General features: G+C 35.4%; 1 protein-coding gene across 1 annotated transcript in view; it reads right to left on the reverse strand.

The window, feature by feature from the left end:
• Positions 1-252: 252 nt before the first annotated feature.
• The window catches only part of col27a1a (collagen, type XXVII, alpha 1a), a 57,696-nt gene continuing 33,878 nt past the window's right edge, over positions 253-24,070 (reverse strand). Inside the window, exons 19-61 of the mRNA XM_016548588.1 lie at positions 23,147-23,200; positions 22,965-23,018; positions 22,818-22,871; positions 22,678-22,722; positions 21,264-21,317; positions 21,138-21,182; positions 21,012-21,065; positions 20,672-20,725; positions 19,639-19,692; positions 19,320-19,373; positions 14,103-14,156; positions 13,967-14,011; positions 13,807-13,851; positions 13,386-13,439; positions 12,892-12,945; positions 12,617-12,670; positions 11,352-11,405; positions 11,218-11,271; positions 11,028-11,135; positions 9,838-9,891; positions 9,627-9,734; positions 9,422-9,475; positions 9,080-9,133; positions 8,720-8,776; positions 8,568-8,621; positions 7,195-7,248; positions 7,055-7,108; positions 6,724-6,777; positions 6,399-6,506; positions 6,208-6,315; positions 5,116-5,223; positions 4,935-4,988; positions 4,309-4,371; positions 4,103-4,156; positions 3,975-4,010; positions 3,861-3,878; positions 3,729-3,755; positions 3,341-3,367; positions 3,124-3,189; positions 2,406-2,574; positions 2,147-2,256; positions 1,824-2,024; positions 253-1,029 (exon numbers count right to left, since the gene is read on the reverse strand). Of these exons, the coding sequence (XP_016404074.1) occupies positions 883-1,029; positions 1,824-2,024; positions 2,147-2,256; positions 2,406-2,574; positions 3,124-3,189; positions 3,341-3,367; positions 3,729-3,755; positions 3,861-3,878; positions 3,975-4,010; positions 4,103-4,156; positions 4,309-4,371; positions 4,935-4,988; positions 5,116-5,223; positions 6,208-6,315; positions 6,399-6,506; positions 6,724-6,777; positions 7,055-7,108; positions 7,195-7,248; positions 8,568-8,621; positions 8,720-8,776; positions 9,080-9,133; positions 9,422-9,475; positions 9,627-9,734; positions 9,838-9,891; positions 11,028-11,135; positions 11,218-11,271; positions 11,352-11,405; positions 12,617-12,670; positions 12,892-12,945; positions 13,386-13,439; positions 13,807-13,851; positions 13,967-14,011; positions 14,103-14,156; positions 19,320-19,373; positions 19,639-19,692; positions 20,672-20,725; positions 21,012-21,065; positions 21,138-21,182; positions 21,264-21,317; positions 22,678-22,722; positions 22,818-22,871; positions 22,965-23,018; positions 23,147-23,200 (2,883 nt within the window). The 3' untranslated portion in view covers positions 253-882. The remainder of the gene's footprint in view (positions 1,030-1,823; positions 2,025-2,146; positions 2,257-2,405; positions 2,575-3,123; positions 3,190-3,340; positions 3,368-3,728; positions 3,756-3,860; positions 3,879-3,974; positions 4,011-4,102; positions 4,157-4,308; positions 4,372-4,934; positions 4,989-5,115; positions 5,224-6,207; positions 6,316-6,398; positions 6,507-6,723; positions 6,778-7,054; positions 7,109-7,194; positions 7,249-8,567; positions 8,622-8,719; positions 8,777-9,079; positions 9,134-9,421; positions 9,476-9,626; positions 9,735-9,837; positions 9,892-11,027; positions 11,136-11,217; positions 11,272-11,351; positions 11,406-12,616; positions 12,671-12,891; positions 12,946-13,385; positions 13,440-13,806; positions 13,852-13,966; positions 14,012-14,102; positions 14,157-19,319; positions 19,374-19,638; positions 19,693-20,671; positions 20,726-21,011; positions 21,066-21,137; positions 21,183-21,263; positions 21,318-22,677; positions 22,723-22,817; positions 22,872-22,964; positions 23,019-23,146; positions 23,201-24,070) is intronic.

Raw genomic sequence — 24,070 nt, forward strand, 5'->3', positions numbered from 1 at the left:
TTTGTTTACTGATCCGTCACATAAACACACACACACACACTCACAGTCACTTCCAAAACTCATTTACACAAACACACACACACTTCCCTGTCTGATGGAGTGTTAAAATGACACTAGTTCAGGACACGCCCCCTTTGTATTTATCACTTTTATCGTTCTTAGTGCATATGCAGAACTAAAGCGTGAGTAGGGATGCACCGATACCACTTTTTCCAGTACTCGCCCGATACCGATACTTTTATTGTTAAAATGACACGTTTGAATGACAACACCCCTGAAAAACCTTCCTTAATGAGACACACACTTAATATATAATCAATAATCAATTATTTTTTCGTTTTCCTATTGCACTTTAGCATTTTTTTTTTACATGTGACAAAATTACCATATAAAAGATCAGATAAACAATAAGTGTATATGTACATATAATACCTCCCAATGATCTTAATTAATCTCTTCAATAAACGGCTGATTCTGCTGAAAAGCACAAGTATTATAATAACTTATTATTATTATTATTATTAATAATAATTCGAAAGAGAGCAAGCACCAAAGATATAGGCCGAGACAGACAGAGAAGAAGAGAGAAAGACAGAACCAGAGGGCTTGGCAGTTTCTCCGGCCCGGATGTCCTGAGTGTTCGTCCCTGCAAGATGATTGGCTTGTTTTATAGAGGAGTCAAATCTGATTGGACATCCATGGCTGGTAGGGGCGGGATTTCCTTTACACTGTAGGAGTTTCTAGTGCTAAATCCCCCAAAGCCCCGCCCACACCACCTCTTTCTGTTTCTGCAGTCCAATCAGTGTCTGAATGTCGAAGGGGGCGGGATGTGGGCGGGGCCTGTGTGTTTGACGAGCACACACACTCATAATATCACACACACTACAGGAAGCACACAGGTCCGACTTCTAGGTGAAAGCGCGATGAGGCCGTTGTCTTTGGTAAGTTGCCTATGCGTACGACAGGAAGTAAGGCAGGGTCCGACACCCGGAACAGGAAGTCAGCGTGTTGCCAGCGACCATTCAGTTGCTATAAAATACAAAACACCTAATCAGTGAAGACATGCATACAAAAGTGACTATAGGAAATTAATTTGTGACTAAATTAAATTAGATTAAAAAATGGTTATTTCTTTCTGAAATAAAATTACATATAAATATAAATATTAGATGAAAAAAAATGCTGCCTTGGCAACAAACAGAAATTAATGCTTAGGTTAAAGTATTCAAATGACTAAAACTAAAACAATAATAAATTGTTTTAGCTAAACAGAAATGTTTAAAAAATAAATTAAAACTAATAAATATAACAACTATATAAAACTACTGACTAATAAAAAACTTATTTTATTTATTTACATGTATTTAAATTAAATTGCACACATTTAAATATATCATTTATTTATATTTGGATAAACAGGCAAAACATATTTTGTTATATAACTGTTATATATATATAATAGTTATATATAATTGTTATATATTTTATTTTTTGTTATAATTATATATTAGATTATAATGATTTCTTATTCTTTTTTTTTTGTAATTTTTATAACTGGTGTTTTTCATTCCTACTTATATGTACAAGTCTGTATTTATTCTTTAGTTATGCTTTTTTTGTGCTAAAACAAAAAACCATGACTATCAAATTCCTCCATTTTCCATCAATAATAAAACTCTCAAATGCTAATCAGACTCCGTTTAACATGCACCTTGACAGAAACAGTTATGTTTTTAATTGCTGTGGCTATTTTTAAGTGAAGGTTGCTAAGGTGTTTTGGATGGTTGCCGGGTGGTTGCTAGCTTTTTGAAGGGAACGCTCACCCAGCAGGTGTCTGCTAACACATCCGGCTCCAGCGTCTCTCCGGTCCACGCCTGGAACCGAACTGCATTCTGGGACGGAGGCTCGGAGGGGGCGTGGCTCCAGATTGTCACGTTCAAGCAGTGGATAGTGATTCGTTGCTCCGATCCGGCACTCAGCAGATGCAGGAAGTTCAGCTGGACGCGTCCGACACTGAACTCCAGCTGCAACCAGACAATGGAAAAGCATGATTATGAACTTCTTTTGTAAACAAATCCTCTCAAGATACAAGGACATGCATTTGTCAAATAAAAAAAGAATGATGTAACATCTGAATGTTGCGGACCTTGGCTGTGGTGATGGGCCTGAGGCAGGTACGTCCGCCACCGGTGAAATTGCACGTCACTTCTATAGAGTCTGAGGAGCAGCCCAGGTTTGGGTCGATCCAATAAGTGCCTGAAAATAACAGAACACAAATATATTAGCAAAACATAACATGCCATTTGAAAGACTGAAATATGAAAATGATAAATGCTTAATTATTACAACTATCTACAGATGCTATAGGTGGTATTTAGCTCTTTTCAGGCCCAACACACACGCACCATCGTAGAGCGTGTCCCGGCAGTCGTGCAGGTCCTTGCAGAGTCGAGCTGGATGATCTCGTGTGCCCAGTGGGTTCTTCAGGCTGTGGACCAGAGAGCTCAGGTAATGGAGAGTCCGCAGGATCTCTGGAGCCTGATCCAACATGGGCATGTCCATCAGACCCCGAGCCTGAGAGAGCATCGAGAAACACAGTCAACAGCACAACTTTGCTTTAACGTTCTGCCAAGGTTCTTTCAAAGTTACGAACAATTCACATTCTTCTAGTAATGTTAACAGAATGTTCGTTCAGATGTTTATAGTCTTTACTAGTGTTCTCAAAATATTAGCACAAAAATGTTATTTTTACATTTTTCATTAGAATGTTTTACTTCGGAAATGAAATGAAACTTCTGAAACTACTTGTTTTAGAATGTTCAGAGAACATTCAAAAGTAACATTCCCATCATGTTTGAAATTTTTTAAAAAATGGAATGTTCCCTTAGTGTTTGCATAACTCCCCCAAAAAGAAACGTTTTTAAAAATAAAATAAAAACCCGGATGTTCAGAGAACATTCAGAAATAACATTTTCATAACTTAATAGAAACATTAGCAAAACGTTCTTAGAACATATTTTTGTTAGGTGGGTAAATGGCCAATAAAACATCAAAAACCATAGTGAATTATTTTAAATAAACAGGCTGTGTCCTTTGTGTGTATGTGTGTGTGAATGATCTCACCTCTATTTTCTGTGAGTGTGTCTCCATAAAAACTGGCTGGGCCAATCCAAGACCAAAATCTTGTTTCTACAACATACATGCACATGAGCAAACTTAATAACGCAGATACACAGAATATAACACTGAATGTGTGAATAAATGAATGAAAAAAGTAAATCAAAAAAATAAACCAATAAATGTATCATTTTAAATAAATAATGTTATTGAACATTCTTACCAAAGCCAGTGGGATTCCTGGTGGACCCTGTAGAGAACCGAATAGCAAAACAATTAATCACAACCATAATGAATAATACTGATATTATTTAAACTTAGTAGAGCTAGATGTGTATGGGGTTACTTCAGTTTGGGGACAAAATTGTCTCTACAACCGAGTAGAATCTGACAAAATGTTTTGTTGGGGACATTCGGGACAATTAAAAAAAATATATACGTTTTAAAATGGTTTATTACCATTCTAAAAATGGAACAGTTTCTGGGTTAGACTGCTGTCATTATGATTAGACACAAATCGTTGGACATCTATGCTAGGTCCTACTAAAAAGCTAAAGTAAATATGTGTGTTTCTGAGAGAGTCTATTAAAAGAAAGAAGTGTGTGTTTTACCTGAGGTCCACGTGGTCCAGGAGCACCCTGGAAAACACACAAATAAACAAGTTACAAACAGACAACCGGCCTTAAAATAAACACAAGCAGTGGATGATGGGAAATGCTGCGTGTGTCACTGTAAAGACTCACTCGAGGTCCCTGAACACCCTGGGTGAAAAAAAAGAACGTGTTTATGAGAAACCTGTAAGATATACAGTACTGTGATATCAAGATCTGAAGAGAAAGAATAAATCCATGCCTCACCATCTCTCCTTTGCTGCCAGTGTCTCCTCTCGGGCCCTACAGAGAGACGGTAGTGTGAGAGCAGAGATCAGCAGATATCAACACACTCACTGTTCACTATAGTTGTGTGTAAAGTGAAGTATACTCACTGGACTACCGATAGGGCCGATCACACCGACAGGTCCAGCCAAACCCCCTCTACCCTGAAAATGACATGGAAATATTACAACAAAAACACTATCAAACCTGCCATGTGATCCGAGTCAGTTAATTGGTAGACTAGTTATGTGTAAACATTTATGTAGATATTTTTAGATTGATTTATAGATAGATAGATAGATGTGTATGTGCTCACCATGCTGCCCTGTGGCCCTTTAGGCCCCTGAATGCCCTTCAGTCCAAAGTCTCCGGGAGGCCCCTGAATAAACAAGCCAAACATCAAGCCCTCATAAACAAACACACAGCTGTGCCTAACCCAACATTAATGCTGGTGTGTTTGTGTGTGTGTTATGAGCAGCACTAGAGGGTTTATGGAGTGGAACGTTCAGTGGCCATAGACACTATTAAACATGCGTCTATTTATCACTGTCAGGACCACAGTGTTTGTGTGGCTACCACTGGTGGTCTCCATTTTTCCGTAACTCTAGTTCATCTAGTTAAACCAGAGGCATGAATGAGTTTGAATGAATTAGGACGCCGCAACCACAAGCGCTTGTCCTGTTTTATGAGCTCACGGCTGTGGCTTTCAGAGAAAGTTCTGCTCCTTGACAAAAAATACACCCTCAGTGTGAGCGTGAATTATGACGCTCTTTGAGCGTGTGGATAAAAACACGCTTCCCAGAGGAAGGACCTCTTTCAGAACGGATAAATCTCATCTCTGTTTGTTGCTCTCGGGCAGACGCACAAGGACGATCACATTTCTGTTTTTCACCATGAATAATGGTTTAAATGGGATACCTGGCAATGGGTGATAAAACTCACCTTCGGTCCAAACATTCCCAGCATCCCTGGAAAGCCGGGTTCCCCGATGTCACCCTAAATCAAAGATTATTATTAATATTTTGTTCCAAGATGAACTCTGGGTTTTTTGTAAGCAGGATGCAGTCGGTTGGGGAGTTCACAGTGAAGAATAACAGTATTTATGGTGCATTTTTGTACTCACAGGTCGGCCCTTAGGACCCCGGTCTCCCTGAGATCCAGGAAGACCCATTCCTCCCTTAAAACCTCTCTTTCCTGAAGGGCCAGGATGACCAGGAAGACCCCTCTCACCCTATTCATACATAAATATAACAAATACATACATCAATATGATCCAGTCGAGAGAAATAATAATATATGTAATACAATATACAATATTTTTTCTTAATAAATAAATACATATTTTCCTTTATTATTTAATGATAAATAAATAAGTAAACATATTATAATTGTGGTCAAATTTTATTCTCTGAGCTTTGCACCCATTTTTACATTATTTATTTATTAGCATTTTGTCTAGGATGTTAACGATCAATCAATCAATCAATCAATCAATCAATATGTGATAACTGTGTTAAACTTTTATTCTTTCATTAAATTATTTTTGTATTTTTCCTAGGATGTGAATAAACAAAACAAACAAACATATGTGACCCTGGAGCACAAAAGCAGTCTTAAGTCGCTGGGGTATATTTTATTAGCATTTTGTCTAGGATGTTAACGATCAATCAATCAATCAATCAATCAATATGTGATAACTGTGTTAAACTTTTATTCTTTCATTAAATTATTTTTGTATTTTTCCTAGGATGTGAATAAACAAAACAAACAAACATATGTGACCCTGGAGCACAAAAGCAGTCTTAAGTCGCTGGGGTATATTTGTAGCAATAGCCAAAAAAAACATTGTATGGCTCAAAATTATAGATTTTTATTTTATGCCAAAAATCATTAGGATATTACGTACGTATCATGTCCCATGAAGATATTTTGTAAGTTTATTACCGTAAATATATCAAAACTTAATTTTTGATTAGTAATATGCATTGCTAAGAACTTCATTTGGACAACTTTAAAGGCAATTTTCTCAGTATTTTGATTTTTTTGCAAAATATTGTCCTATCCTAACAAACCATACATCAATGGAAAGTTTATTTATTCAGCTTTCAGATGATGTATAAATCTCAATTTCAAAAAATTGACCCTTATGACTGGTTTTGTGGTCCATTGTCACATATTAATAAGTGATAATCGTGGTCAAATTTGATTCTCTGACCTTTGCACCAAATGATCCCTGTGGGCCTGGTAAACCGATAACGCCAACTTTGCCAGGTGCTCCGGCTTTACCAGGCAAACCAAACTCGCCATCATCTCCCTGATCGCCCTAAAAGAAAGAGAAAGATGTAACTAATAGACCTGAAAAGAGAGATCAGGTCAGGAATCAGAGATCCGATCATGAATTCGTACTGGTATTCCTCTGCTTCCATCTTTTCCTGGGGTCCCATCTGTGCCAGGAACGCCCTCCTGTCCTTCTCGACCCACTGTGCCTCTCGGGCCGGGCAACCCATCAACACCCTGATAAGAGAAAATACAGAGAAAACTGGGCATTTAGTAAGTTTTGCAGATGCTTTTATCCAAAGTAACTTACTGTTTTTTCAAGTCATTTTAACTGTGTCTGTTTGCTGCTTGGGAACTAAACCCATGATAAATTCTTTGAAATTTGAGTAGAAATTAGACCTGTATTTCTTTGTGAGATTCACCCTAATAAAACAAAAGAGCTGTGTCTTCTTACCGGTGAGCCTCTGCTGCCAGGCTCTCCCTGCTGACCCTGTTTACCCTTCTGACCCTTTGAGGCAGAGAGAAAGTGACAGAGAATAACAAAGCATGTGAGAAAAACCAAGCTTGGCAATGCCACGATGAAAACCACAGGCACAGAAGTAATCGTATACAGCATGAACGTACACACACATCTAACCCCTGTTGCTGAAGTATGTGACAAGACTCTGATTTCTACCACATGTTGTTTACGTCTGCCATTCCAAAACATAAGTAATGAAATCTGAAATCCAGCAAAAGATATACACACATGCTAACACACATACGAGCTGCAATCATAGCGTTACCTGTTCTCCTTTGGATCCTTTAGGGCCTTGTATTCCACGTGGACCAGGATCACCCTAAAATGTATTACAAAAATAAACAAAAATGTGTTCTTCTGTGCAGGCATGTCTGTAATTAAGATCTGATATCATATTATACGCACAGGTAGTCCAGGAGCACCAGGTTTGCCTCGAAAACCATCAACACCTTGCTGACCCTGCATATACAAAACAGTGCTAAAACCATTAAAAACATTTTCATCATGTGAAATAAACATTAAAATACAAAAAAAATTATTTATTTAATTACAACAACTAAAATTGACCATTTATTACATTTCTCATTTTATTTTAAGTTTATATACTAATGTAATAAAAAGTGTAATAGTATTTGTCACGAACTCTGTCCATGGACTTCCGTTCTTTCACCACCAGAGGTCACCCTTTCCATTACATTGACTCTCGCACAACACAAACTGTTGCATAGCACCCCGGACTACATATCCCATCATTCATTGCACGGTTTGCACACTGCACTGATTGCACTCATTGCACACAGCTGTTTCTTATCACCTCACTCACTATATAACACCCACTCAAACTGCCATTCTCTGCTGAGTATTGTTTAGCCCGTACCCCATTCCGAGTCTCTGTGTTTTCCTTGTTTTGCCTTGCCTTGCCTGTTTTCGCGGTTTCTGATCTTTGCCTGTTTTCCTGGATTTTTCCCTCTCGTCTCGCCCCTGTGATTCTGTCTGCCGATCAGTGACCTACGCTAGCCCTAGGACTATTCTTGTGTTTTGCCCGCCATATACCTGTTTGCCATTGATCGACCCTGCCTGTGTTTTACCACTTCTCTTGTTAAATAAAGCTTGCACATGGATCCGCACGCCTCTCGTCTCGTCAGCCCCGTGACAGTATTGCAATGATACTAAATTAACAAAATTATTCAAGAACTGCAAGAATAATTGTCAAACAAAAAAAGTTCACATAATATAAAGCAAACTATATATGAAATGTTACTTAAGAAAATTTATAATAATGTATTTATTCATATTTTCTTTATTTATTACAAAATAAATCAATAATAAAAAATAAAAATGATATTTTTGTGAAGAAAATCCGAAGAGTGGTGCTTGATCATGCAAATCGCACCATTTCATCTGTATAAACTCCTAAAGTTTGCGCAATATTTATAATAATAGTGATGCTTTCCTTAGCAAACATTGCTAATAATGTTGTATATAGTCTCTATAATTTATCTATTAAAACACATACATCTTCACTCAAACCATATTTTTGCTGGTGGATATTTTAGTCTAAAATGAACCTAAATCAAAACCGTCTCGAAATGGTTTTCATCTTCATGTGATCTATAACATATTTTTTATGTTTAGCCAATTCCCATATAAAACAATGCTAAACATGCCTTTAAACATCTCAGTTGGCAGTTGTTAATCTATTATAGGAAACGGTGAATGGTCAAATGAGCTAATGCGCTTCATATGCAGTTAGACAATAGTAGGCTTTCTTATCTCACCGCGTATCCTGGATCTCCCGGTTCGCCCCTGTCTCCTCGCTTTCCAATTGGACCCTGAAAATACACAAACACATGCATGAAGCTGCGAATATCGCTAATGAAACTAGAGGAAATCACAGACAGATATAAACATGATAATAAAAGAGACTCACTCGGAGTCCTGGAGGACCAGTAGGACCCTCCACCTTCCCATCATCCCCCTGTTCACCCTAAAACATTGCATAATGCAAAACATCAGATGATTATAGAAAACTGATTCAAAGCAGTTCATATTAGTGCGCCTAATGATATATGTTAATATATAATATGATAATATTATGATGCTGTTTCATTATAATAGTCATTTGACATGGTATTTAAAGGCACTTTGAAGTAATAACAATGTATTTTAAACCTAAGCTTTACGTATTCAGGTCCACGTCTAGCATAGATTCAGCCATGAAGGGTGACGTTATTGTGCAGGTCACATATGTAAAAATGTATGAATAAAATGAGTCATAAATACGTTTTACCTTTTCACCCCTTGGTCCCGGGGGTCCTATTGGACCTTGAGGTCCCTTGTGACCCTGTAGAGAAAGAAAGAGCTTTTAAGCACTAGCGGACTTGAGTTGATAAATCAGCGCACTGATGTGAGCACTCACCTCATATCCCGATATGCCCGGATCTCCCTGCATCCCCATACGCCCGGGAGCGCCCTGAGACACAGCCAGAAAGTCAAAGTCAATGTCAAATGTATTGTGCTTTTTACCAACTATTGGACCTTGAGGTCCCTTGTGACCCTGTAGAGAAAGAAAGAGCTTTTAAGCACTAGCGGACTTGAGTTGATAAATCAGCGCACTGATGTGAGCACTCACCTCATATCCTGATATGCCCGGATCTCCCTGCATCCCCATACGCCCGGGAGCGCCCTGAGACACAGCCAGAAAGTCAAAGTCAATGTCAAATGTATTGTGCTTTTTACCAACATGCATGGCACAAAGATGCGAAAGATGAGAGAGAAGGTGAGGTAGACAAGTTTCTTGTTCAGGTTAAAAGCAGAGAACTGATGTATCTGTTTACCACATGTCCGATGGTTCCTCGAGAGCCCTTTGGTCCGGTGGTTCCGATTGGTCCGATCTTTCCCATGTCTCCAGTCTCTCCCAGGTGGCCGATGTTACCTTTGGCACCCTGCAGGCAATGTGAAAGCACAGTCAATACTGTGCTTAATAGATGAAAGATAATTGAATAACTACAACCAAACAAAATGTTATCTTGAACTGGAATGTCTTACCTTAAACCCTGGCTTCCCTCTCTCACCATTTTTACCAGGTTTTCCTTCAGGACCCTAAAACACACATGCAAAAATGAGGGAAAGCAACGAAAACAACCCCCACCATCATTTCGCAAAAAGAAAATTATATCTATTACTATTATAATAACTAAAACTATTAAAATAGTTTATGTTACCTGAAATAAAGCTGAAGTAACATAATATAATATAATATAATATAATATAATATAATATAAAGGAAGAATCGGCGACAGCTCTGTCTGGTCCGCAAACTACGTTTCACAACAAAACACACGCGAGAAGTGATAAGGAAATAACGCGAGAACCCGCGTGCGTCAAACCGGAGTTTTCGAGCAAGACTGAATTATTAAAAAAAATATATATAGCCTGCAAATTGTCTGTGAGCAGATTTCCAGCTACAAAAATATTGTCTTGGAAATGAACTGAAACAAGGTAAGTTGAGGTTACTTGAATTACTAAAACAAAATTATTACTAAATACAAAATTATATAAAACTTTATACAAAATTATATAAAATTACTAATACTTAAGATAAAATCACAATTAAATATTAAAATATAAATATTAAATAAGCTAAAATTTAAAAATATATACCGGTAATTCTAAATTCTAAAATTAAAATGAAAAAAATTATTAAGTAATGAATTAAAAATGATAATAATATATAAAAGCAAATTTAAAAACTATATTAATCAATACTATTATAAATAATACTAAAATAGTTTTTTCCCCCATGCAATAACTCTTCTGAAGGGTCAAAGTTCTGTAGGTCATTTTTAGGCATAATTGTTGAGATTTGTGTCATTTTTTGAAATTTTCTACAAAACACCAATGTTTTTTTGTGATATATGTCATTTGTAATACGCAAAAAAAAAAATTTTTTACTGATCATAATCCAAAGCGTGAAGCATGAACGGTCCACTGTTACAAAGGTTACCTACAAGATTTGAAAATATATATATATTATTCATAAATATTAAATCTTTATTCATATGTACATTTTAAGATTGCCTAATCTTTTGGTTTTTACTGGGCAATGCCTTTATTATGGGACAACCCCAATCTCCCCCTAATTAGCACTGTCGTTTTATTTACTAGCTGAAAACCCTGCATGCAGTACGTGTTTTGAAGTATGAAGTATGAGTGTGATTCATATCTGCATCACTCACTCTGACGCCAGTAAGCCCAGGGTCGCCCGGTGGCCCTTCTTTCCCCTTGATTCCCGGGTCACCTCTGACACCCTGCTCGCCCTCTCCGCCCATGTCGCCCTTTTCACCCTGTTCAAAAAACACATTTTTTGTTCTACATTTTTTGTGGCTTAAATAATGTATTTTTGAATACTTGTGAACATTTGATTACCTTGGCACCATCAGGGCCAGCCAGACCAGCCTCTCCTTCTAAACCCGGTTCTCCCTGTAGCAAACAAACAAAATGTTGTTTTTGTGCATTCATATACGTCAAATCCACGTTTCATAATCGTATTGAACACACACCCTCGTTCCGATCAGTCCTGCTGCCCCAGCGTTCCCCACAGACCCGAGTGACCCCTGCAAAAACAATGAAAAGACAAAATAAGAGTCCAAACACACAGGCGGTTTTATTCTTTCTAGCAAGTTCACATTCTTTTTTTTTTATTACACAAGTCCAGTCAGCCAAACAGCAATTATGACCAATGACGTGTGACAGCACATCTGTGTCTGCCAAGCTCAGGCTGACATTATCTAACTTTAACAATACAAATATAGTCATATGGTTCCTCTTCAGACTGCGACACATGCGCTGTGTTACTCATTACAGATGCTCTGGGGCCTTGAATGAAAAGCAGATTTAGCAACAGTTATTTAGCGCAGCATAATAGCACCTCAAGCAAGAAAATTATGGGAAATGGGTTAACACTAATTTCAGGCTCTTTTCATGAATAGGGTACAAAATAGGGCCTAGAGATCTTAAAAAGTAGCAATTTTTCCCCAACAAATGGGCAGGAAAAGGAGGAAATTGTTGTTTAGCAATCTCCAGAAGTCAAACTAAATGTTATATGGGCTGTTATTTTCAATTTATTTTATAGTGTTGTATGGAACTTTTTCAAACCTGCTGCTAAAATTCTGGACGTTTGAATGCAGTTTAAAAACCTAATTTTGTTATTTTCTATTTAGTTCAATAAACATAAAATAGACAATTAACAAAATAAAAAACAACTACAAGGTTGCCCAAATAAGCATGTGTAAATAATATACACACTACTAGTAGAAAATTTGGAATAATTAAATTTGTTTTTGAAAGAAGTCTCTTCTGCTCGTCAAAATACAGTAAAAACAGTAATACTGTGAAATATTATTACAATTTCAAATGAGTGTTTTCTATGTGAATATATTGTAAAATGTAATTTATTCCTGTGATATAATGCTGAATTTTCAGCATCATTACTCCAGTCTTCAGTGCCACATGAGCCGTCAGAAATGATTCTAATATGCTGATTTGCTGCTTAAAAAACAGTTGTTATTATTATTATCGTTATGTTTTGACTGCTTCATATTTTTGTGAAAACCCTGACATGCTACCATTCAAAAGTTTAGGAAATTAATACTTTTATTCAGCAAGGATGCATTAAACTGATTTAAAGTGAGAGTAATGACATTTATAATGTTACAAAAAATTTCTATTTCATATAAATGCTGCTCTTTTGGACATTGGATTTATGCCTCTTACGCTTTTAAGGTAACAAGACTCCAAAGTGCAAAGAGCCCACAATTTATCCCACCTTTTCTCCAGATTCTCCTGGAAGTCCGGGATCGCCAACTTTTCCCGCAGGGCCCTGAGATAAAGAGAGAGCATACATTTTTCTATTTCCATGTCTTTTTTGGTGCCAAAACAGATCTAAAATTATGTTCATTAATCAATCAAAGTATGACTGAGTGCGCAAACAGGATTAAACGGTAATCATTTTAATCGCAGTATCATTTACAATCAAAGGAATCAAAACAGACAGAAGCTGCAGAAACAGATGTGTGTTTGTGTTCGTGTGGAGTGTATTACCTTTGGCCCTGGATTTCCGGGAGGCCCGAGTGTTCCTGGGGGCCCTGGAGGTCCCTGGTCCCAAAACAAACAAATCATTTATCAGTAATACATACATACAAACACAACACACTCACATTTCAACATTACAATCTCCACATTATCTGAAGCCAAATTGTCAAACTGTGAAGCAGATGTGTGTGTACAGTCTCACAGACTGGAAGAACTACTGCAAATCTTATTTACATTTTACAGCTACATAATCACAAACATTTAACAAACTACAAAAGACAACTGAATGCCAAGAAAGGCTCATGAACGTAATTCTCATTAGAAGTCGATGATTCTATATATTTCAGGGCTGAACGAGACAAAAATACAAAGCGCTCAAAACTCATCTTCTAGAGTTGCTCAATACCCAGAAGACACAAAGTAGATTTCCAGCTCTCAGTTTACATAAAAAGACACTGGAAAATGTGTTTCTGTTTGTAGAACAGAAATAAAGCATCACTCACTGGCTCCCCTGCGATTCCTTTGTCTCCTGTAGCCCCGAATGGCCCTTGAATGCCCTACAGAAACAAATTAGAGTCAAAAATATTGTAGAATGAATTAAATGACGCAACAAGTAACTAAATCAACGATTAATATAATAATAAATCATTAATAATAATAAATTAACATGTAAAAAAGAAAATATTATTACATTTAAATATTTTTATAAATTAAAAATTATTTATATTTTTTATTGTTCCATTTTTATTTTTATTTTTTTTTGACCCGTGACATGAATGGAGCTGAACTGTATCAATGAAATGTGCTCTACAAATAACATGAATTATTATTACATAAATATATGACATTTTTAAGGAACAGCCCTAAAAATATGCAGTATAACAGACAAAAATACAGTATATAAGTTTAAATAGAGAAACTAACCGGAAATCCCTTTGGCCCCGCCTCCCCAGGCTCCCCGATCTTGCCCTGCAAAGAGATTGGACAGACATAGAGACTGTTACCATAGAAAAGATCGGAGAGACATGGCAGCAGTTACTGTAGAAACACAATCAGAAAGAGAATGTGAAAACGCGGATCTTACCGCTTGTCCTGGGAAACCGATTTTTCCAGGAGGACCATCAGGACCCTATGAGGAGGCATAAGTTAAAGTTATATTCAAACGTGCACAGCATTTATCTTTGGTCACTAGGTGAGCTCCGGAGGACAGCGGGCTTCACCTTTTTGCCTTCAGCGCCGAGTTCTCCTGGCATACCGTCCGGACCTCTAGGACCCTAAAACACAGGTGCAAATCAATACATAAAAAGACACACATAAAACCCTGAGCTGAGATGTTTTTAATACACTGGAAAAAAAACTGGTGTAGAAACAATTTCTTGCAAATTTCATAAATAATTACAAAGAATCGACAAGTAACATTAAATTAAACATGAAAATTTAGGGTATCAAGACTGAAATAGTACTTTAAAAATAAAAATATAATACATTTATTCAGTGCACTAGTATGTTGCGTATTACTTTTCAAAAGATATTTAGTGAAGCAGTATGCAAAACTATAACAATACAGTTACAGATTTGTAATACAACATTGCATTTTGTGAAATTTGGCAGTCTGATTGAATAATAAGAATTATGAAGAAGATCACGTGACAGATTATATTACTTTTGGTCACACTTAAATGGTCAGGTTGAGTGCATTTTCTTGAAATTGTATTAAATTAAACTGAATTGCTCGACAAGAATGAATGCTCCATCAAATCACTGTGTAATATAACTTTTTATTTTAAAAATATAGCTGAACTGCTGAAATTGTTTAAATTAGTCAGCATATTTTATTTCAAGTTGTAATAGTTCCATTGTTGTTATTGTTACTTAAACTGAAACCAAAGCTATTAAAAATTGCTTTTGTCAAATGAAATAAAGCTGAAATATTATAAAATATAAATATTAGATGAAAAAAATTTGAAATGTTACTAAAATGACAAACTAAAAATGAAATAAAAAATAGATTAAAACTATAAAGAAATCAAAAAACAAAAATAAAGCACAAAATTATTACAACTAAAAGTAAAAAAATAAAATAAATAAAAGCTCATTTTAAAAAAATTATAAATACTATAGTATATAAATAACACTAAAATAACACTGAGTGTTTATGTATAAATAACATGTAAAGATTTTGCACTTGGAAATAAAAACTACTATAGAAAATACTCACTGAATCATTATATTACTCACATGACTATTTATTAAAACAATAAATTATCATATGAAAATATTTGAGCATAATCTAAATAATATTCATGAGCTAAGCCTTCTTATGACATCCTAACCAGCATGTTTGACCCTCCCCTGTACTGCAAAAATATGAGCAGTATAGCAAAATGCACACACTTTAAATCCAGAAGTATATCCTCAAACACTAGGGGGCGCTGTACTCTTGGATTTACATGTGTGGGATATGTTGAGATATTTGACAGTGCACTAGTATGTTGCTTACTGAGTATTACTTTTCAAAAAATATTTAGTGAAGCAGTATGCAAAACTATAACAATACAGTTACAGATTTGTAATACAACTTTGCATTTTGTGAAATTTGGCAGTCTGATTGAATAATAAGAATTATGAAGAAGATCACGTGACAGATTATATTACTTTTGGTCACACTTAAATGGTCAGGTTGAGTGCATTTTCTTGAAATTGTATTAAATTAAACTGAATTGCTCGACAAGAATGAATGCTCCATCAAATCACTGTGTAATATAACTTTTTATTTTAAAAATATAGCTGAACTGCTGAAATTGTTTAAATTAGTCAGCATATTTTATTTCAAGTTGTAATAGTTCCATTGTTGTTATTGTTACTTAAACTGAAACCAAAGCTATTAAAAATTGCTTTTGTCAAATGAAATAAAGCTGAAATATTATAAAATATAAATATTAGATGAAAAAAATTTGAAATGTTACTAAAATGACAAACTAAAAATGAAATAAAAAATAGATTAAAACTATAAAGAAATCAAAAAACAAAAATAAAGCACAAAATTATTACAACTAAAAGTAAAAAAATAAAATAAATAAAAGCTCATTTTAAAAAAATTATAAATACTATAGTATATAAATAACACTAAAATAACACTGAGTGTTTATGTATAAATAACATGTAACATGTAAAGATTTTGCACTTGGAAATAAAAACTACTATAGAAAATACTCACTGAATCATTATATTACTCACATGACTATTTATTAAAACAATAAATTATCATATGAAAATATTTGAGCATAATCTAAATAATATTCATGAGCTAAGCCTTCTTATGACATCCTAACCAGCATGTTTGACCCTCCCCTGTACTGCAAAAATATGAGCAGTATAGCAAAATGCACACACTTTAAATCCAGAAGTATATCCTCAAACACTAGGGGGCGCTGTACTCTTGGATTTACATGTGTGGGATATGTTGAGATATTTGGGGTTGTGCATGTAGGTCAATGTTTAAGAGGCTCTTGAGGGTCTAAGCATGGCACAGAACTGTGTTGCATCTGTCTTTGTCTGGATGCACACAAAAATCTCACATTTATGCTACACAATCCTAAACAACCGAATCATCTTCACCATCACAAACAGCGGTTTGGCTTGCCTATAAAATCTGAAGACATCTGAACACAAGGACTTCATCAAGAGACCAGACACACATTCGCTCCCTCTCGAAGAATGCGTGTGCACGCTGATAATTACACTAACTTATGGCGTGTGCGTCCGGCCAAAAAACATCAGACTGTTGAAACAATATCATCACACAGACTCTGCCAGCTGGCACACGCTCTCTTTGTCTGTTTCGCTCTCTCACACACACTGGAGGAGCTGAAGATACTCAGTAAATTATGCTGGAATACCTCATATGGGTTACTACTGTTATTAATGTTCCGGCCATATTGTTATACATCCATAAACCACGGAAAATAAAGTGGCTCATTACTTCTCAGCACCTATTAGTGCCGCAAACGCCGTCATTCTGCAGGTCCCTTGTGTTGTTATCTAACCAGAGTAAATCCGGTCTTCATTTGTGTGCTTCACATACAGAGAAACATACAGCGACAACTGAACGTTTGTGAATGTCTTTCTGTTGCGCTGATACCATATTGAGCTTGTCACAGAAAAGCCCTTATTGCCAAGAAATGAGGACATTAAACAGATCTTGAACGTTAAATATACAGAAAATAGGTCAGAATCATGGCCTAGTGTTCAGCGAGTCTTGAGTTCCTCCTTCAGTAAGTCTATGGGACTTTTTTTAAAATAAAAGAGTTGGGATTTTGTTCAAATATCTAAAGTAATAGTAATACCTGCTTTAGCAAATACCACTAAAAAGTGGCAAGAGGGCATAAAAACAAAAAACAGCATAAAATATTATATATAATGCATGTATAATAAATACGTCATTTTTCTACCATTGATGAATTGGTTACAGTTTCACCTTTGCCTGTATGAAGTATTTTTTAAAGATATGTTTTCGTCTGTTTTAAATAAAGACAATGATATATATAAATAGTCTTCAGTCATTGTCAGTATATCACATACTCGCTACTCTGTTTTGGCCCATTCAACTTCTCAGTGACGAAGGCAGGAAACAAAAAACGGGGTTAAATCATCAACATTGAATCAATAAATTATCAGGACAACAACTTGATTTACGGATTCAGTGAGGGGCTCTAACTAAGACCAGACAGCGGCACAGAGACACTTAACTCTCCTAAATTTGTTTCCATTGCATCCCTCTGCTCAGTCTTCTCTCCAGTAATTCATGCTGATTCTGCTGGTTAATGGAAAACATTTACCATGTGTGTGTTTTCAAGTGTGTGTGAGCTAACACAGTCTGTTTCTGTGATTGACAGCTGACAATGAACACATAGACACACATCTATCTATCTATCTATCTGACAATTAACTAGTCTACCAGTTAAAATAACTGACTAAATAACTAATTCTAAATAACTATCTATCGGACGACTAATTAGATTATCAGAGTAACTAACTAACAAAGAACCTATCAAATGACTAACATGCCTGCCAGTTTAAGAAACTATATGTTAAATAACTAGTCTACCAGTATAACTAATTAAATAAAATCTATTTATCAGATGGCTTACTAGTCTATAACATTAACTAACTAGTAAAGAATCTATCAATCAGACAACTATCTATCTATCAGACCTATCTAATTAATTTACTAAGAATCTATCGGACGATTTAACTTGCCAACCAGTTTAACTAAGAATTTATCTATCGGACGACTATCAGAACTGTTTTAGGATCTATGTATGAGATAACTTACCTAGCCTAGTGAAGTTTAACTAAAAATCTATTTATGGACGACTACAGTCTCCCAGTTTAACTTAACTACTAACTAAGAATTTATCTGTCAGATGATTTAACTTGTCAGCCAGTTTAACTCAGAAAATATCTATTGGATAACTAACTAGTTTAACCAACTAACTTTCAAAGAATCTACTAACAGATAACTTCACAAGCCTAGTTAAAGGTGCAATAGGTGATTGTCTTCAGAAACATTGTTTGTTATGCACTAACAAATAATCTATTTATTGGATGACTAACTAGTCTACCAGTAACTAATTAACTAAGAATCTATCTATTGGACAATTTAACTAGGCAATCAGTTTAACTAATTAGTCATCTATCTATCGGATGACTAACCTAATCAGTTCAACCAACTAACTAACTAACTAACAAATAATCGATCTATCAGATAAAAGCTAGTTAAATAACTAGGGTTTATTAACCCTAGTTAATTTTTAAACAGCTAAAAATATATTTATTGGTTGACTAACTAGTCTACCAGTTTAACTAAACTACTAAATAAGAATTTATCTAACAGATTATTTAAACTGTCAGCCAGATTAACTATGAATATATCTGTCGGATGACTAACTAGCCTATCAGTTTAACCAACTAATAAAGAATCTACTAACAGATAACTTAACTAGCCTAGTTAAGTTTAACTAAAATAATCTATTTATTGGATGACTAACTAGTCTAGCAGTTTAACTAGTCTAGCTAGGTTCTACAAGTTAAATTACTAAGAATCTATCCATTGGACAATTCAACTTGCCAACCAGTTTAACTGAAAATCTATATATCAGATGACTAACCTATCAGTTTAACTAACTAATTAACTAACTAAGAATCTAAATCACTAAAACTAAATTAATAATTAAAAATCAGATAACTAGGCTACCAGTCTACTAATTAACAAACCAACTAACCTACCCGTTAAAGTAACTATAACAGAAATGGTTCGGTTTGGTGGTTGGTAATCAGAAAGCCACTGGTTCAGCCCCTGGCCTGTTTTACTGTAGAGAAAAGCAAAAGAACTGAGTTCCACACGCTTACGCACTCATGATGCACAGATGACTTACCCGTCTGCCTTTAGGTCCTCTCAAGCTGATGGGTCCACGTGATCCCTGTGGGCCCTATTAAAAAAAAAAGACCATTAATTATGCACACTTATGTTTCTTTTCGGGATTAATGTCAGGCAGACTGGCTCCTGTCTCTCTCACTGCTACTAAGAGTATGTGTTTGTTTTGTGCGTCCAAACTACAAGCACAGAACGTTACACAGAGGTGTCTGACAGCTGACGAACAGCACGGTGATCTAACGATAGCAGATGATGTCTGTGTACTACCATCAGCTTGCTTTTGACATCCAAACTATCTGAAGTATCTGCTGTTGACTTACTGGACTGCCTGGTGGTCCTGGTGGGCCGCTCTCTCCTGGGGTTCCTAGGTGCCCCTGTAAGTGATGGGAAACATGTAAAACTCAAACACACACCATACAAAACATACAGTATGTACAAGTCATTGGTGTTTGGTGATAAGTTTTTGGCTCAAGGACTGCATTTAAAGTCACACCAGAGGTGTTCAGCTGGGATTAGGAATTGGCTTTCTGCAGACCTGTCAAGTTCTTCCACACTGACTGAATCAATCATTTCTTTTTGAACCTTGAATTATACACAGAGGCATTGTCATTTTAGAATAGAAAAGGGTCCTGTCTAAACTGTTGCTATAAAATTAGAAGCACACAATTCCCTAGAATATCATTATAGGCTTAAACATTAAGATTTGTACTCTACTAAAGTAGTCAGACCTGTTCATTAGAAGGGGGTGTCCCAATATCCCTATTGGCAATATAGTGTATATGTGTATGAATAAAATACTACATTACAAAGAGATATCTTCTATAGTACGTCATGATTACACCAACCTGCATCATTTCCACTGAATGAAATCCAAAACTTGTTTCATAATAATTTTGGGCAGCTGATTCCAAAAATGGTGCCTGTTTTGCTCAAGCACATCGCACTTTATCACAAAATATCATGGATTTCGTAGCATTTTTGCTTGTCACAACCATTTACAAAGTGAAGAAGTCTTGTATTCTCCCTTAATCAGCAGAAAAACTGTGACAAACAACACATGATTCCTATCTGAATCTGAGTAGATTACAACTATTTATGTGTTTGTATTTTTACATGTATGAATGATTCTGAAGATATCATTTTATGTCTAATTTTAATAAGTGCATTAAAGCTAATACAAACAAAGCCTATACAAGTCGAAGAAACACATGAAATAACTACGATTAAAAGTTTTTATTGATATTTTGCACTCAGCATCACCAAATTAGGTAATATTAGGCCTTTTATGGCTGTTTTCATATTCAAATGTCATATGTAATTAATGTGTGGTATTTGTGTGTATGTGTGCCGTACCGTAGATCCTTTCTCTCCTGGAGGGCCAGGCAATCCCATCTCTCCACGATCACCCTTAATAAACCACAAAACAGAACATTTACACAACGGCTCAAATGTTTTTTTAATATTTTTGAAAGAAGTCTCTTCTGCTCACCAAGGCTGCATTTATTTATTAAAAAAATACAGTAATACTGTGAAATATTAATACAATTTAAGATGTCTGGTTTCTATTTGAATATATGTTAAAATGTAATTTATTCCTGTGAATTTTCAGCATCATTACTCCAGTCTTCAGTGTCACATGATCCTTCAGAAATCATTCTAATATGCTGATTTGCTGCTCTCAGGTGTGTCTTACCTTCTCTCCAGCGAGTCCAGTCTCCCCTGCAGGACCGATGAAGCCAACAAGACCCTACAAACACAACATCATCAGTGTGAGGGTCAAAGTGTGTTTAAAGGCCATAACTCAAGTCTGTGCACTCACCCTCTCACCCATGGGTCCAGCCTTTCCTGTCACACCCTGCTCGCCCTGAAAGACATCAGAGAGTGTTTGAGTGACCGCATGTGTGGACGAGATTTGTGTGTGTTTATATTCTGCTCATGTTCTTACTTTGACCCCTTCAGGTCCAGCAGCCCCAGGGAAACCCTCACTGCTCATCAGACCCTGGAAAAACACCACAGACAGAAAATAGATCATTTCTTAGGAGACAAATAATGATGAGAGACCAGGCTGTACATATAAACACACTTTCAGAGGGAAAAAAATAAGAACTTGTATTTTGCATAAAAAATTAAGCTTAAGAACATAATTTGATCTAAATTCTGCAGTTGTGCTATTGAAATGAATATTTTTTCGTTCATACAGCACACTTCATACAGTGGTAATTAAAAAGTCCTTTACAAAATGATAAAAAATAGTTATAAAAAATACAACTAAAAAGTAAGAGGTTAAAACTGAAGAAAATAATTTCAACACTTTACTTGAAGCCTTTATATATATTGCATTATAACATTATTTTGAAAGCATTTTATAAATACACCTTACAATGCATTGTTTCATCTCATAATAATAGTTATAATGCAGATATAATACATCAATACTAAATAATTATTTTTTTCATTTATATAGCTTATTTCATACAGAGATGTTAATTTAAAAAGTGTTTTACAAAAATGAAAAAAGTAATAATAAATACAATAAAAAGTAAGAAAATTAAGTAAAAATCTAAGAAAATAGTTTACTTAAATGCATTAATTATGCCTTGGAATACACCTTATAATACATTGTATGATCTCATTATTAACTGTAACCACAGTTATAATACATTATAATACTTATTTTCTAATATTATTCATTGCTACACAGAAAATATAATATATACTGTAATACATTATTTAACTGAATTTCACTATTGTTCAATTTATTTCCAGACAATGTTGTTTTATAATTCATTTTTGACTTGAAGTCATGCTAATTTGTTATGCATGAGTTAAGCCACTCAAAGTAGTCCTAATTAGCATGTCTAAGTGATTCCCAAATAAATGAAAATCATTTAATGGTTATAAACAAGCATCATTTGCAAAACATCATAATCTTTTTTTTCTTTTTGTTTTTGTTGAAATATGACATTTCTTCATGAGATTCACCCATTAAACATGGCACGTGTTTGATTATGTTGGAGCAAGAGATGAGTATGCATACTAATGCAGAAGAGCTGGGGTCAGAGCACAAAGAGAACATACTGAAAGTCTCACCAAGACATATCTAATTACTGACCGCACAACAGAGACACAGAGAGAGATGAGGAAAACAGAAATCTATTTCAAACAGTCTAAAATGAACAAAATGCAATACCATCATCAGTGCACCTTTAAAGCCTCTAAAACAACATCAAAATCACACATTTCCGATTTACGTTTTCAAAACTGCAAAGAAAAAAACCCCACTATAAACAAAAATCTCATTAAGGCGACAAACAACCAGCAAAAACAGGGAACTTTTCATATGCAGATTCACAACTCACCTCGAGTCCTACTGGCCCCGGTGGTCCTACAGGACCCTCATCACCCTACAAATTAAACTCAAGATTAACTCATCGTTGTCTCACAAGTCTACTTAAAACACATTTATAGCTAAAAACAAACAACACACACACACACACACCTCTCGTCCAGCTGCTCCACGGGGTCCAGGTAAACCTCTGGCTCCAGGCTTACCCTACGAAGAAAACATTTGCATGAAGCTGCAAAAATAAGTGTGCAAATATTAAAAGCACTTGCTTTTATAAGGTTTTCTTTATAAATAACACACATTTGGGCCCTCGGGTCCATTGAGTCCAGGTTTTCCGATGTCACCAGGGAAACCCTGCGAAGGATTAACATGAGCACATCAGCCAATCAGAATCAGTTATATTTGCTGACGTCATCAATAGAGCAAGCTGGTGCAACGCATTCAGACACGCAAAAGCATCAGTGGTACATGTTGATTCATACCTCGGGTCCTGGTGGGCCTGGTAATCCACTGGGCCCTATCTCCCCTGTCTTGCCCTTCAAAACACACAAATACACACATGACCAGGACACACACACTATGAGATAAAATGAACCTTCAGATCATGGGATTTTAGATACTGCACTCCGGACCTACATGTGCTCAGATTTGAGTGCTGATAATTGAACAACTTCTGATATTCAAAACTTGCACTTGTTCTCAGGCAGATTATGTAATTAAAAACAAACAAATTTGCATAAATGAACAAAAACAGAAAAATAAATATGTATGCAGAAATTGAAGTTCAGTTACAAAGATGTATGAATTTTATTTAGCTTTTTTAAATACTTAATTATGTGTAAAAAAAAAATCCCCTTTTTATTTACATGTCATTCCAGAAAACAAACAATTTACAAAAAAAGAACTATTTTATGGGATTTTAGATACTGCACTCTGGACCTACATGTGCTCAGATTTGAGTGCTGATAATTGAACAACTTCTGATATTCAAAACTTGCACTTGTTCTCAGGGTAGATTATGTAATTAAAAACAAACAAATTTGCATAAATGAACAAAAACAGAAAAATAAATATGTATGCAGAAATTGAAGTTCAGTTACAAAGATGTATGAATTTTATTTAGCTTTTTTAAATACTTAATTATGTGTAAAAAAAAAATCCCCTTTTTATCCTCATGTCATTCCAGAAAACAAACAATTTACAAAAAAAGAACTATTTTGCATAAAATTCATGAGTACAGTAATTCACCCAGTTAACAAACACAGCTTTTATCAATGCAGCTTTAAAGCCTCTAAAACAGGGGTGTCCAACCCTGCTCCTGGAGAGCTACCATCCTGCAGATTTCACAATATCAAAATTATCATTTCCAATACATATTTTCAGAATTGCAAACCTAAAAAAAACAC

The sequence above is a fragment of the Sinocyclocheilus rhinocerous genome, unplaced genomic scaffold (assembly GCF_001515625.1).
Source record: "Sinocyclocheilus rhinocerous isolate Xijiao unplaced genomic scaffold, SAMN03320098_v1.1 scaffold284, whole genome shotgun sequence".
Lineage (NCBI taxonomy): Eukaryota > Metazoa > Chordata > Actinopteri > Cypriniformes > Cyprinidae > Sinocyclocheilus > Sinocyclocheilus rhinocerous.